At 45.0% G+C, this 15900-nt stretch overlaps 2 protein-coding genes across 2 annotated transcripts; one reads left to right on the top strand and one right to left on the bottom strand.

Moving 5' to 3' along the window:
- Positions 1-2768: 2768 nt before the first annotated feature.
- F5J12DRAFT_846418 (uncharacterized protein) lies at positions 2769-5402 on the bottom strand. The gene is made up of 9 exons (XM_051746348.1): positions 4906-5402; positions 4700-4811; positions 4379-4645; positions 4079-4336; positions 3943-4015; positions 3747-3889; positions 3465-3698; positions 3165-3389; positions 2769-3106 (listed from the first exon to the last, which is right to left on the bottom strand). The coding sequence occupies exons 1-8, from the start codon at positions 4911-4913 to the stop codon at positions 3165-3167; spliced, it is 1320 nt and encodes a 439-aa protein (XP_051597827.1). The 5' UTR covers positions 4914-5402; the 3' UTR covers positions 2769-3106.
- A 6301-nt stretch (positions 5403-11703) lies between these two features.
- Positions 11704-12911, top strand: F5J12DRAFT_894924 (uncharacterized protein; the record flags this gene model as incomplete). The annotated part of the gene is made up of 5 exons (XM_051747782.1): positions 11704-11977; positions 12040-12207; positions 12267-12361; positions 12411-12578; positions 12630-12911. 5 exons carry the CDS (start codon positions 11704-11706, stop codon positions 12909-12911), a joined length of 987 nt encoding a protein of 328 aa, XP_051597826.1.
- Between the last annotated feature and the right edge of the window lie 2989 nt (positions 12912-15900).

Here is a 15900-nt window from a genome sequence, read left to right as displayed (position 1 = left end):
TGCATTTAAGAAGGTGTCAAGTATGGGTTTACCCTTGAGTGACCAGGCTTCAAGGCCAAGTGACAGGAGCCAAGTCTGGTTGACAGGGGTCAAGGCAGGGAGACATGGGCTAAGTCTGGTTGGACCACAGTTGAGGCCAGGAGTTAGGGGCCCATTCCAGAGGTCTGGAGTCAAGGCCAGGACTGTGGGAACCTGACTGGTCCCAGAGTGTGCATGGAGGGCAGCCAGTCTGGGGTTGGATCTACCTCCCTTGGTCTCAGCTTATGTGCTGTATGTCAAAGTTGCACAACACCCCTGACTTCCTCTTAGGGTGGAGTAGGAGCAGGTTGGGCTGTGGAGTACAGCAGTCAAAGTCCAAAGTGAATCCAGCCACTGGGTGGCAAGATATGGATATGCAATGAAAAAGGAGCAGAGAAGTACAGAGGGAAGTTTTGGAGATAGGGGTCAGAGTCAGAGGTTGGATGGGAGGGTGTCAGGTTCAGCTAGTGTGCTGCCCCCTTGCAAAAGCTCAGCCCTCATATTTCAGAGGTAGAGTGTACTCAGAGGGGTGGAGACAAAACTCCAGAGGGAACTCAGAGGGAGTCAGAAGTGGTGACTTTATTGTCAATATTTGTACTGATTACATTGGAGTACTATGTGGCCTTATATACAGTGTAGGTCAAGGGCAGGGCAGTGTAGAATGCAACCCAATAAATGTATAAGAGGTTAGCAGTGCCTCCAATCACAAGGGACAGATGATAATGATAGGGATGATGGGGACCTGAACTGAGATAAGGGAACTACTACAATGAGGGAGAGAGGGTAAATACCAAAAGAGTGAGAGAATGGAGAAAAAACCAACACAAGGGCAGAACCCTATCTAGAATGCAGGGTTGTGAGTCTGATGTTCTGCTAAGCCAACCAAGGCCTTGGAGGAGGCACAGGTGAGCAGAGGCAGTCAGAATGTAGACAGGGGACCTCAGGGAGGTGCAGAGATGTGTCAGGAGGGTCAGAGGAGCATGGGAACATGTCAGAAGAGGGCAGAGAAGCACAGGAGCATGTCAGAAGAGGGCAGAGAGGTGTGGGAACATGTCAGAGGAGGGTGGAGTAGGTGTTAGGGGCTTATGCCAATGTCATGGTCATGACACTGTACCCTTATGCAAGCTGGGGAGAGGTTTAGGACAGGGGCCAGGGATAGCTTAAGGTTCAGCCTTAGCTATTGAGAAGACTCAGAGGGTGATACAGAACTGAGGGTAATACTTAGTTGACATTCTGACCAAGGTGCTATGAAGTGTGTACAGGGGTTAAATACATGAGGCCAGTCTGGGGTAACAAACATAGAGCCAGACTTGTTAATAAGCTATTAGCGAGATGATTAGCAAGGGGTGGACAGCCACAGAGGCTTTGCCAAGACTAATAGTCAAAGTCTGGTGACCAGCATAACCAGAGACAGGACAGGTTTTATACAGTAACATCAGGAAATTCACACATTACTATTTTGTCCTATTCTCATACTATTTATGTCTTATTTTTACTATTTGCACTAAAATAGTCATACAAGACAGAATAGTCATTTTAGTAGGTTCATTTACTATCCTCACTATTTTTTGTACTATCTTTTGACTATCTTTCAACTATCTATGCTATTTTCTCCACTATTTCTACTATCCAACTTCTTGCTGACATCATTTGTTCAGCTCAGAGGTAGGGAATAGAAATCAATGTATTCAGAATAAAGTGCAGCACAAAATCAATTAAATGAGAGTAGCCCTATTGATGAGTTGAGAAAGAGCAGCTAGGAAACTTGGGAATATCAATATCTCAACAACCACTGGATGGAGTTGGATGAATGAGGCATCCCTAGAGACAGATTAGTCAGGAGAGTGATCCACCCACAAAGTGAGAGAAACAGTGATGAGACATGCAAGATATGATTACAGGACTTTGAGGGCAGACCTTGCCACAGAAATGGAGATATCTCAACAACTGCTGGAGGAGAGCAAGCCATTCAAAAAGCAAGAGAAGCAGTGGTGAGATGCACAAGATGTGATCACAGGACTTCAAGAGTGGACCTTGCCACAGAAATTGAGATATCTTGACAACCACTGGACAGAATTAGATGAATGTGCCATCCCTCGAGATGGACTAGTCTGGAGAGCAAGCCATCCAAAAAGTGAGAGAAGCAGTGGTGAGATGCACAAGATACAATCACAGGATTTTGAGGGTGGACCTTGCCACACAAATTGAGAAATCTTGACAGCCACTGGACAGAATTAGATGATGACACCTTCTTAAATGCAGTCCACCTGAATCTCAGGACAAAATGTGAGCACCCTCCAGCAAAATCTAGATTTTGGCAATGTCAACCTGCCCATGAAGGGGTGGTGGTGCAGCAGACCTGAAATAATCAAGTGATACTTTGAGGTCTTCACCTAGGTCACTAGGGACAGCTGTCCTACCAAATGCAAGATCCCCTGAACAGTAATCTGCCAATGACATCTGTTTTGATTTGCTTAGGATTTCAACTGGTGAGCTTCTTTGGTGGCAACATCACTTACTCACTTCTTTCTCCATAGTTGGTTACTGCTGGTTAGCCTAAGTGCACTCCTGTATAAAACTATGCAAAATGGTTAGGGGAAGATTTATCATAACAGGAGAACATGAGCCAGCAAAGGTGTATCCCATGTTCAGCATCTTGGGGATCTGGTCACCACAGTTTTCCAATCTTGTGTGTGTAGAGGATTTGGAAGCTCACCCCACACCTTGATAAATGGTAGTCTTTCTGCTCTCTGTTTTACAATCTACCAGTTTCTCTCGAACCATGACATACTCTTGTGTCTATCCATTGTCTCTAGCAAACCCTTCACTACTGCTGCTTCTGGTCTTGTGATTTGCTTCAGCTATGGTGTTACTAAGAATGGTCATCATGATGTGTCAACCAGTACATTTTCTCTGATGACTCAATGAGTTGGAACCTTAAGCACAAGCAAGGGACTACTAAACAAGGGAAAGTGGTGGGAAAAGCAGGATTCATATGCAAGATAGTACAGTAAGCATTTATTGATATTTCAAGTAGTGTCATGGGCCTGGAGAGTTGTGACATTTGAATGATGTTCGATCAGTCCACCTAGGAAGAAACATGATGTCAGCAGTCAGTGGTGATCTGAAAAAGTTCAAACCTTGGGTCATTTTTTGCCTTGAGTTTCATGGGTTGAGTCTTCTGGATTTGGCCATTTATCCATTGGGATAAAAAGAATGACATCTTTAGAGACCTCAACAGCAGTTGCAAGGTGTTCTCTAAAAATGGTGTGGAGACCTGCAAGTGGAGCAACATAGGCCGGTGGCTCCTGTGGCAAGCACTTTTCACTTTCAATGTAAGCTAGCTTAAGCTTCCCATGCATCATTGCAACCTGTCAACCTGCAGGCTTAAAATGGGGTGGAAGGATGCAGAGGTCCAGATTGTTGGAAAACTCATAGAAATGAACTTTGAGCTGTCCAGGAAAGAGGTTCTTTGAGTAATCCTCCTGTTTTGATGACTGTTGGCTGTGTGGTTGGCCAACATGGTAATAGAGTATCCATGTTTGAATCCACCACAAAGACTCCATATTGTGCAGGGGATTGAACCTGAATGGGGGACTGTAGACTTTGTCAAAAAATCCAGGTGGCTTAAAGAGGTATGTTTGACCTTCAACCTCACAAGCCATGAAATTCACAGTTTCCTTTAACACGTCTCTGAAAGTGCATGGGTGGATGAGATATTGACTTACCATGTGGATCTCATGTCTGCTTGTGTCGTTCATATGCTTCACATACTCCAGGTCAGCTAACTTCCCCACCTCACCCACACGTAAAGAGTTTGTGGTGCTGACATCATGGTGCACCCAATCTATGCTGTGCAAAATTTCCAAAGCTGATAATTATATATGAGCCTCCAGCAAAAGCTCATCATACAACTTAGCAAACCTTCATGAATATCTTGCAGCATCTGAAACACAGTATTGAGGCACTGAAGTTTGTATATAGGCATGCAAACTTCCTGGAACACCAGATGAAAATGGATCCTGTGATGGATTTTTGAATGATTGGTGGCACCCTAGACACAAGAAAAACTTGGTGGGAGTCCTTCACTGGACCTGGTCAGCTTCACCTTCCATTTACCATCAACAGGTAGCACATATGAAGGACAGTCAGCTGGCAGATCAGATGCATGTAGAAGGCTGGTGGTGCCATCGACCATCCCATTCACAATCACATCTCCTGCTTCAACAATAGTGAGAAAATATTTTCTAGCCTCATTCTCTGCCTCGATGCCCTTCAGCTCCCACAAGTCACCAAATATTTTTTGAAGGATTTTATCCTCACGATCTCAGTCACACTCTCTCCAAGAATCCTTTAGTACAATGGGTTCCCTGTCCAATTTTCCATCTTGAGGCATAGGATAGACTTTGAAGACCCAAGTCCCATGACCCATCACACCATCAGTGCCAAAATTGGAAATGACATTCATGGTTGGGTATTTGATGGTTCCCCCATTTTCTGAATGCACAGTGATGATGTATTGAGTTTTACCCTTGACACACACTCTCCAGATTGTTGGATCCCATCTGAGCTCATGGTCTTTTGCAAATGCAAGGGCACAGAAGAAGTGGATGAGGTGTTCTGGCTCCTGTTGAGAGAGTCAGTCATGAACAGCAATAGAGTTGACAACGTGACCACTAACAGTAAGGAAACTGAATGACTTGCTGATGAGCATGACTGCCCAGCAAGTGAACCAAAACCTCATTTGTGTGTTCTCAATGGTAACACCAAATGTCACATGGCGACATGGGTTGCTATGCATAATATGGTGCAGACTCCATATTACCTTCTTGTCATCCTATTGTACCAAATTAGTGATGCTTGAAAAGAAGCATAGCTGTCACTCACATCTTCATGCTCGGCAGTCCCATCACCCTTTTTGAACTCAAACAAAATGGCGATATCATCCCATGAATTGTGATCAGAGCCTTCAGCTTCATTCTTCTTGGCCTCTTGCACGCCAACACTCTTCTTCTCCACTAGCAGCAAGTATGCATCCAGGCAAGTTGAATTGGAGCAATCAGAGTGTGGCGAATGTGCAGGTCATGATACAAACTCAAGCCTTGCTGAGGTGTGCACAACTCTGCCAGCCTTGCTGATGATTGCCTCAAAAACCACTGAAAGGGGTCCAAACACCTGCTCCTCAGATACATCCAAAACCTTTGGCTCCTTCTTAAACGCAGTCCACCCCGAGTCTCAGGACAAAACCTGAGAGGCCTCCAGTGAAGTCTTGATTTCGGCAATGCCAATCTCTGCATGAAGGGGTGGCAGGGCAGCAGACTTGAAATAATCCAATGATACTTGAGGGATTGCACCTAGGTCATTGAGGACAGCCATCCTGCTGAGAGTGAGGTCTCCCAAGCAATAACCCACCAATGATGTCTGTTTTGGCCTAGTTAGGGTGTCAGGCATGGCAGGCTTTGTCAGCAGTGGCATGACTGTTCCCTCCATAGTTAAACCAAAGAAATATGCATTTGTTCAGCAAGAAGAGTGCAGAGCCTGGTCAGTGACAGCTTTGGACAAGTTCAGTAGTGGGGGGCGAGGACCTTTAGTACATGGAGCGGCTCAAAGTTAAATGTGGAAAGAGTGCATGAGCAAACTCAAGTGTGGCTGAGTTGTGAATTTGTGGGTGAACATTGAAGCTCTGACTGGAGATTAGAACTCCACATCAAAAGCGCATGACCTGGAGATTAAACATATTCATCATATTATTCCTCATTATTATATTCATATTATATTCATATATTTAAGGGAGAACCCAAACCTTTGCCAATAGTTGCTGACTATTTTGTGTATTTCATGTATTTTGCTAATTTTGCTAAGTAATATAACACTTCTGCTTTTGTATGCCAAAAACCAAGTGCAACTTTTCCCATGGTTGTCCAATACCATGTTCTGGGGATGTGCAAGATTGTGGCAATGATTTCAAGCATCCAAATCTCCACATTGAAAATCCCACCAAAGAGCAAATGTTTGATCATGGCCTTCATCTCATCACAGAAGATCTCAGGAGGAATGGATGATCTCTTGACAACTTCCCCACCATGCCCAGGCCACAGAGGCAGTGGCAGATTGATGAAGGGAACTGCCTCATTGCTGAGCAGAGAGCATATGACCTGCAAGATCTCTATCACTTTGTGGAGGCTGGTCTTCCCACCCTCAATGGAGAATAGAGGGCACTCTCTGATCCAGTCATGGTTTCCATGGAACAGCCAGTTGGGTCCTCATTCTTTGTGCACAGTGGAGGAGGTTGTGGAAAGACATACCTTGCCAAGCTCATTGCTGCTTCTGTTTGTGCTGGAAACATTTGGACAAGTTCAGCAGTGGGGGCAATGACCTTTAATACATATGCCAAAGTCTGAGTCAGGTTTTGATTTGTTTGGCCAAGAAATGGAATCCTACACATGAGGACAACAATGGGTCCCAATGCAGGTCCCTGTTTCAGATTATAGTCGAGCCTTCTCTGGTGCTGTGAAGGTGGGACCCACAACATGTGTAGTGGTGTGGAAGTGACAGAGCCCACAATAGACACAGCAGTGGTTTCAATAATTAGAGCTAGTTCGGAAACCTCGGGTAAGTCACAATTAGCTCCTTCAATGCTTGTACATGTTTTTCCACTGGGGCAGTTTGCATAGTGAGTTTGAATTGAGTTTGAAACATGTCCTGCGATGGATTACAATGATCTGGATCAGCTTAGGCTTGCCTGGGTATTGGCTGCCACTGTTGTTGCCCTCATATCCCAGTACACTCTGGATTCACTAACTCACTTGATGCCTAATAAGACTAGCACTCCCACTCCACAAGTTCATTGGAACCATGAAGAAACAGCTGCTCTTGTAAGGTTCCTGCATGACAACCAGCATGAGGCAGGCAATAATGGGAACTTCAACATCAGTAGACCACTTTGTGAGCTGGTAATCCTAGGGAATCTGTCCAGTGCTGGACAGCCCTGGACAGCTCTGGCCAGCAAAAGTGATTTACTGATGAAGATGGCTACATATCAAGCTGCTGCCCTGCATATTGCCAACTATCACACAGATGGACCTCCTAAGAACTATCAAGTGGTGAGAAACAAGTGGACTGGCTATGTAAGTCCACATTGTAAACCACTTGTGATTTTTACTGATCTTCTGTCATAGATTTGAAAGATATATCATGATATTGAGTACTATCAAGCACAACCATCTGGAGCCCACTGGGACAATGAAAAGGGGGCTAATATTCAGGGTCAGCATGCCAAGCACTTCTGATTCTGTGCCAGTGCTTCCCCTAGTCCTGCTTGGGTCAGATGACAACCATTTCCCATTTTTCAATGATCCACCATCTACCATCAACCCGTCTGACATTTCTATCCCTCCATCCAGTGCTCTGCCATCTAGTGGGAAGTGGTCTCACACTGACATGCTTGGTGATGATAAGGTTTTGACTACCATGTCCATTTTCCCATATGCCAACGCAAGTGACATTTCTGCTACTGCTCCCTGCCTCCAACAAATGTGCCAACCTCTCTGCCACTTTGCACTATGCAAAAAGCTCCCATTCCTGTCATTCTTGCAATCCTCCACCTCTGCCTTCACTTGTGATATCAAACCCTATCACAGTAGGCCTACAAGGCTTCGATCAACTTCCTCACTTCATTGATCAACACATTGATGACATCTGCCATTGATAAAGTGTCAACAATCAAGGGCACAAGCAATTCATTTACTGGACAATCAAGACCAAGATTTCCCCAGTCCCATCAAAGCATTCATCAAATTGTTGATCACACAGAATCTCAGCTTTGCTGATGTATACTTGAGGACAGCAAAGAAGGAAGATCATTTGGCACTTGCTGAACTGGAGTATCAGATGAAACTTGGGGTTGGTAGTTCTCAGACTGGTACACAGTAAAAAATACTATAGGTAGACTGATGTTTGCTGTACCTCCATACCTGCTAGCATTGTATCACAATCTTTTTTTTTCTTTATTGCAATCTATCTTTTTTTTCTTCATCACACATGAGAGATCTGAAAGTGTACATATATTGCATGGAATGGGAACAAATGAACTATGCATCTACAACATTGATATATTGCTCATACCACTACTAGTGTTAGTGGAGTCATCAGAGCTATAGTTGTCACTACCTGAGGGCAATTGCCTGAGATCCTGCAATTGAATGATTTCCTGATAATTGTCCCACATATGTTGAGTGATCTGGTCACAGAAAGTGCATGCCACTTCGAGCTGACCTACATTGGGATTATCTTCATCAGCTCCACCCTCATCTGCTGATCCCCCAGGCCCTCCTGCACCTCGCTCATCTATGTGGACATCCTATCCTGGCAATGGACCTTCTTCAGCATTGTGAGTACAGATGAAGTTGTGCAGTGCACAGAGTGCTGAGGGGATTTGGCCTTGGACATCAATGTTGTACTCAGGGCTTAGTAGTAAGATGCAAAAATGACACTTGAGGACACCAAATATTCACTCAATGATGTTGCATGCAGATGAGTGCCAGAGGTTGAACAACTCTTCTTTGTTCCTGGGTCTTGTCAGTTAGGATGATAAGATGGATAATTCAAAGAAAATTACCTTAAATGCGCTCAGCGCCACTCTGCGAGGTGGTAGCGAGTTGCCCAGTATGGGACTAGAATTTCTGGATGCAGGGGGAATCCAGCATCTGCAAGGAGAAACTTTCCTGTTGGGATGTCAAGCCCTTTTGTACATGCATCCTGGTATACATGCACATTGGTAGCCAAACCCTCCCAACCAGTCAACGAGTATGTAAACATCAGCTGAAAATCACAAGCAAACAAGCAGTTCTGTGATATGGAGCCTTTGCAGTTTCAGTACACCACCCAGTCCTCCAACACTGGAGTGGCATGGATATGGCTCCTGTCCAATGCACCAATCGCATCCTTGAAATACAGCCAAAATCTTTTATCTCCCCTAATCTTTGGCTGAATATCATCAGCACCAGGCATCTTGATGTATGTGGAATAGAAGGGTGATGACAATAGGATGAAGAGTATCTTGCAAAAGTACCTGATCAAGGAGGTTAGAAAAGTATCAGAAAACCAAGGGTGATGACATACCAAGATATGGTCTCATTTGACCATTGAAAATGTTCACCAACATGCCTGATAGTCAGACCCATCACACTCATATAGAGGAAAATAGCTAGTTGTTCTTCAAGTGAAATGAATCAAGAGTTGCCATGACCAATCTGGCAAAGCTCCTCCACAAGTCATGCAAAGACATCAGCATGAACACCAAGTTTGCATTGGATTCATTCTGGATGACCTGCAAGGAGCTTGATAAGCCATTCCTCACTGGTTAGTGCTTATGTGTGGTAAGGCTCCAGAATCCTTCAAATTGGCATAGATTGCACTTCAGTATGACCAATCATGCAGAGGATGATATTGACAACAAGAGCAATATGGTGCAGCAAGTGTTGGCAGTGAATCTCCTCATGATCACCACCAATATTGATGTTGTCCATCTTGCATACAGGAGGAAATGTTTCAAACTCAATTCAAACTCACTACATGAACTGCCCCAGTGGAAAAACATGTACAAGCATTGAAGGAGCTAATTGCAACTTACCCAAGGTTTCTGAACTAGCTCTAATGCAGTAAAACAAAACCTATTGCAGCAATTTCCTTTTTTGTAAGGAGATCATTCAAACACTGAGGGTGCCAGTGGCATCTGTCCCTATGCAAGATATCACTGGGGATCAACGGTATGGTAGACTATTTCACTGCTCCACCATTGTCATTTGAATGATTGACCATCCATGGCAGGATTACCATTACCCCAGTGATCACTTACCATATATGAGGGCATCGGGCAGCAACTGCATTGGAATCTGCTGTGATAGCCTTGAGCCCAAAATGAATCGCACCCTTAGCCCCTGTTCAACCAACTTCAGTCCATGTGCAGGGCACAAGAAAGGTAAATCCAGCTCTGGACATCTTCCCATTCTAAGCCATTGACTTCTTCCAACTATCCACATTCTCACAAGTCCCCAGTCTCTGCCTCCTTCTCAACCCAATTTAATTGTAAATGCCATCGTTGTGGGTACTTCTTTGCTGCTCACATCTCCCTTATACAATGTGCCACCAACTGCCTTGTCAGTGAACCAACTTCCAGAACCTCTCCAAGCTCGATGCAGCCAATGATGGCAACATGGCCAGTATGCTATTACAATGCCAATTTACCCTGCCAAGATGAAGTCCCTCACGTTTTTGCAGTCATTAGTGAGAGGTTCATAGGCAGGCCACTCAAGGATTGTGCAGTGCACAGCTACTACATTAACAGAAATCATTGACATCTATTTATGTATATGTGCAAATGAAACTGTCTGAGAATGGTGCTGAGCTGATGCACTGTAGCTGATGATGCTTACAGTACTCCTGGTGGCTCAGCTGTCACTACAACATTTGTTACAAGTGCAATGTTGGTTGAAGTGAGATAGCAAGTGAGGAAAAATGTTCAATTTATGCTTGATATTGCTGTGGCACACATGCAAAACAATCATACAATTTGCACTTGATTTGCATTCCTTTTGCATGTGCCACCCTGTTTATCATTTGGTAAGGTATCTGCCTAGTAGATAGCATGATGGTATGTATAATTTCATAAAGGTTATTTACCTGCAGATAATTATGGGAAATTAAACTATTGACAAGCTCACAAATTGAAATGAAATTCAAGTATTGCTCCTGCATTGTTCACACAACCCCACAGACAAAAGTTGAGCTTTGAATCAGATTTTACACTGTGATAATATGAGAACTAGGATGAAACTTAGCCATACTTCATACCAGCCAAATTCTTATGCAAATTTCACAGTTTATATCAATTTGTACTTCAGAATACTGGTGCAGAGAACCTTATATTCCTGTGGTGTGATCTTGTGTCACTTCGGTGGGTTCAAGTTCACAAGCTTCCATTCTACATCAGATTTCGGCGTCAGTACCATCGGAAACCCCATTTGGCGTCCAGGTAGGTCCACCTCACATATCAGCGGCACGCCGGCGCTAGCAAATATTGCCCCATTCTCGGTCGTCTATCAAGAAACTGAACCTGTGACGCGATCGCTCTGGGATTGTGCTGTAGACGTATTGTCAGACTATGGTTATATTGTCTTCATCCCTTGCCTCGTAGCTTGTATCCTTCCTGATTCTTCCAAAATGAGGTGTACGCTCACAACATTGTTGAGCTTGAGTCTTGATGCGCCAAATTCCCGAAATCGGACAGGAAAGTCCCTAACTTCTGTGGCTCATACTCAGTTAGCTGTGCATGGAATATTCTGCGATACTGGACACACATACCGTCATGCTTTCTTAAACTAATTTCGGCCATATCAAGGCTAGTAAGGTACGGATTGCTGAAAGATGTCTTGCCAGTCCCCTCACATCCCAGTGTTACTGCGCTCGGCCAACCTAAGAGGCCATATCAGGATGTGGCACCGTAGCAGGGAGATGACCTATCTCACCGATGGGCAGGAGATGTCTGCGGACACCTGAGCTGCATACGATAAGTCTGGCTCGGTCGCTAGAACGCAGCGGTGTCTCCGGGCTCTTGCGGAGTTAAAATTCGAGGTTTGATTCACATATATCCCCCCATTACTTTCGCATGCTACATCCTTGCAAGATATGGCTACCGCCCCCCCTCCCAATCCCTTTCCGCTAAGCGCGTTTCATGTTGCATACGAACGATGCCTCGCCCTCGAATCTGCGGCACCCAGTCTTCAAGCTCTCCCTGACTGCCCTCCCCCCGTTATATGCGCTCGCCTTCTTGGCCACTTGTTGCGTTTGTCCCCCGCTGGTAACCCCCGAGGACGAGTTCAACGGGAAATCGCGTTAGCGACGGACGGTGTAACTCTTATGAAGTTAGCCGGGCACTATATGAGTAATTTCATCAAGGCTTGTAAGTCGCAGCCTTTTCGCTGTCTTGGCGCTGGGATCACTCACAGTATGGTTCTTTCACAGTTAAGCGTAGCAACGGACCAACGCCCGCGCCATCTGAACATCCTTCCCGCCCATCCTCTCTGGATGCTCGTGAATACACCATGACTTTGATGAAGGACAGTGGCATAGATCATGGGACGGCTCGGACGCATATATGTCCGCTTCTATGCAAATTCTACAGACCATTCCGTCTGATCTCTCAAAAAGGCATTACTTCGTGACAACAATTCTTGCATCCTGTCGGGAAGCCGAGGACGTTCGAGTCGGTGGCTTCAGGCGCTTGGAAGCTGTGCACATCATTCCACAGGCAATTAACAGAAATATCGGAGAAGAGGGAACGAAGGTGGGTTTTTGCCACGTCTTCCTTCTGCCAACTCAAGAAACCTATAAAGCAATCTCGTTCTGCGAGTGTCTGGTCGGTCTTGGGGATGTTCACTGAGGTCGACCTCTTTGAGCTCTTGGCGGGCAGATTGATCCATCGGCTCGAGAACATCATGATGTTGCAGTACGAATGTCATGCGGTATTCGATGATCTCGTGTTGTGGCTTAAACCTGTAGAGGTGCGTTCACTCGATCTTTTCCTTCGTGCGCTCTCTTGATATTGTCCATAGGGTGCGCAAGACACATATAGTGTACATTCAGCTCATCCAAAAGTGAAGGGGGCATTAGGCATTCCCGACACTGTACATTTCTCCACAACAACTGGATACCCTCTCCCCCACCCTGCCCTTCTTTCGCTTCACGCGCTTTGCTGTGAGGTGGCCTGGATGTCTGGAGCTGCGGAGTACATCATGGACATAGAGAGGAGGATGGATCAAACAAGAGTTCTAGCAAACGATGGCTCCAATGCTGACGTCTTGGTGAAAGCGTTAGCACTTGTTGGAACTTATTGACTTGTTTTGTTGTCTACTTGCCTGTCTCAACGGTACTTGGTGATTTTGAAAGTACGCATGTATTGTAAACGTGCGAATTTGATTGGCAATGACTAGTTTTCTATGTAAGCAGAGGCATGAAGTGTTACAATATGAAGATTCATGACTCCTATATCTGTTGCTCTCACTGTCTTACCCTGTCACATGAGCCAACTGCTCTGGCAGAGGGTGGAATTGTGGCCAGTGAGTTGGCACAATTGCCCTTCAAGCTAACAAACAAACTAATTTTCTAGTAATAGATCCACAAGATGACTTGATGAATTGGTTCCTGAATGAACAGGAACCAACTGCTCCCCCAGCAGATGGTATGAATGTGGATCTACTCAAGCAATTGCTGAATGCACAGGAACCATTGGCACTGCCAGTCACACACAAGAAATTAAACAGGATGGATGGGTCTTCAACACCTGCACAAGACATTACTATGCAGGTTGATTCTCTGGCAGACTTGCAGAATGTGCAGGAACCATCTCCTCTGCCCATCACCCATGAATCACCAAATCTGAGGGACTGATCTCCTCAACCTGATTCTCCAACTAACCTGCTTGCTCAATTGCAAGATATGAGGGAACCAATGCCTCCCCCACTTGTTTCAAATGTACCCATCAAATCTTTTGACTTGGCAGTGGATGAGGACAATGGTGCAAACCATTTGACTTTTGGCATGCCAAAATGATCAGAGATGAGGGATCTTTTTGAAGAAATATGCAATGGTGAGCATTTATTTGGTGTGTTCCATGCATGTGATCAGTGATATCCATCAATTATGTAGGTGAACTTCCATCTGCACAGTAATCTCTTCAAATGGAACAATGGGGATTGGCACCTATTCTGCATTGTGATCAAGGTATGGGCATGAGCTTAATCTGATACACTGTTGACATTGATAATTTTAGTCCTGTGCACCTTACATGCTACAGTATCTCATACCATGGAGACACCACTCCCAGCAACACACCATTCAATCCCACCCTCAATAGGCACCTTGTGTGGGCTGTGAATGTCATTGCAAGAGAATTGGGAACAGCTGCAAGGGACCAGTATGGTGCAACCTCTCAGGGCCTTCAACTCATCAATATGCTTGATTTGATGGAAGTCATTTGTTATCTGCTGTCACACACCAAAGGTGTTGTGGACATGGTTACAGCTGACTCTGCCTAACTTGTCAACAAGTTGTGTGCAATGCCCATGCCATGCAGATGAAGACTAATGGCCTCATGCATAGAAAGACTGCTGGACATGAGCAGTTATCCTTTGCACAAGAACAAGTCATCAGTGCTAAAGAGAAAAGAGGAAGCAAGTTAAGCATGCATTAAAAGTTTTTAGTGCCTGTGTATGGCATTCCAGTTTTCATTGTATCTCCACCATTTCCAAAGATATCAACTCTGTTTTCACACTTGCTTAAAGTGCTCAGCCACACAATTCTGCCTTCCAAATTTGGAGAGGACTCACACCCTATGCATTTCTACAGCACTCCATCCATCAGACACTCATTTTGCTAAGTCCATCAATAATGGCTGCCTCTTCATTGATTGTCTCACTTGTCTCATTTGCCAGAGACAGTGACTACATATATCTGCCAGGCATTCCCACCAGCTTCTGTCCTGAAGCCCCCTGGTTCATCCCATCATTGTCAGCCCCATCTCATCCCATGCAGCTTGGTCAGTGTGTTCTCCTTGTCAGTATGACTTCCAGAAGGACATTCTTTGGTTGCCTCAGGTCTGTCACTTGGTTAGAAAGGTCTTATGTGGTTGTTTTGGTCTCCCCAGTTGATGAAGCATATGGATCATTCCTCCCTGCTCCCTGCACCATCCTTATTCCAATCTTGTCCATCATTCTTCCCACATTGTGACAGCTGCAGCATAATCTACTGTTCTCCAGCCTCCCTGATCACATCCATGATGAGTATGACATGCATCTTGCCTTCTTACTGCAAGATCCAGCAGAAGACATCCCCCCTTCTCCTCCTCCTCCATCAGAGCCCCATTCATGAAGCTTTTGTTAACTTTGCTGAGAGGACAAAAGGGTGGGAGACACAATCACTTATGCTCTGACCCCCAACACCCTAGCCCCCTTTGATGCCTGACTCATGCCCTTCAGTTCTGGAATTAATACTACCCTATTTGGAAACACCATCCATCTGTCATGCCATCTTTGGATCTAGAGATGTCTCTGCTGAGATCTGACTTGCATCACCACCCCCTAATGTAATACCAGTGTGCTTACTCAGTTTCTGACTCTGCTTGACTCATTTTGTGATATTTTGACTGTCCTTGACTCATTTATTGCCAATACTTACCAATCTTCTTTGCTTGCTTACTTTTCATTTCTTGCTTACTCATCATGATTACTCAGTCCTTACTCATTACTTACCAAGTGCTTGCACCTTGTTTGTCACAAGCTGTGCTCCCCCCACAGTATATAAACCCCCATGTACTTAGCTACAACCCCCAGTGAAGCAAGTGAACCAGAAGCCATTCACTCAGCAGTCAGTTCAGTGCATACCTCATTGATGACAGTTGAGGCTCATTCAGAAGAGTCTATCTGTCACCATTCATCATACTTGGTAGTTGAGGCTCCACAAAGGGGTCTATCTGCCTCCATCCTTTATCTGAAGCTTCATCCACACTTAGTCAGCAAGTCCTTGCTCAGTTATCCTCCCACTCCTGTGTAACTTGTCATCAACTTGTGCCAGGTGCACATTTTATCAAAGTCCATTACTCCCAAGTACCTTTGGCTGAACACCTTCACTCTGTTCAGCATCCCCCATCCAGTCATCACTCACCTGTCTATTCTAGTGTAACTCATCATCAACTTGTGCTAGGAGCACCTCCACTTGAAGTCCCCCCCACATTAGATTTTCTTCTGCACTCCAGGTTCTGTGGAGGCAAACCACCACTCACACATTATTTGTCTTTGGTGTTGGATTTGTTGGTTTATACCACCTTTC

The sequence above is a fragment of the Pisolithus orientalis genome, assembly GCF_024613125.1.
Source record: "Pisolithus orientalis strain OTSU chromosome Unknown F5J12scaffold_26, whole genome shotgun sequence".
Classification (NCBI taxonomy): domain Eukaryota; kingdom Fungi; phylum Basidiomycota; class Agaricomycetes; order Boletales; family Pisolithaceae; genus Pisolithus; species Pisolithus orientalis.
Note: the sequence above shows the minus strand (reverse complement) of the source record. Positions and strands in the feature narration are given on the sequence as shown.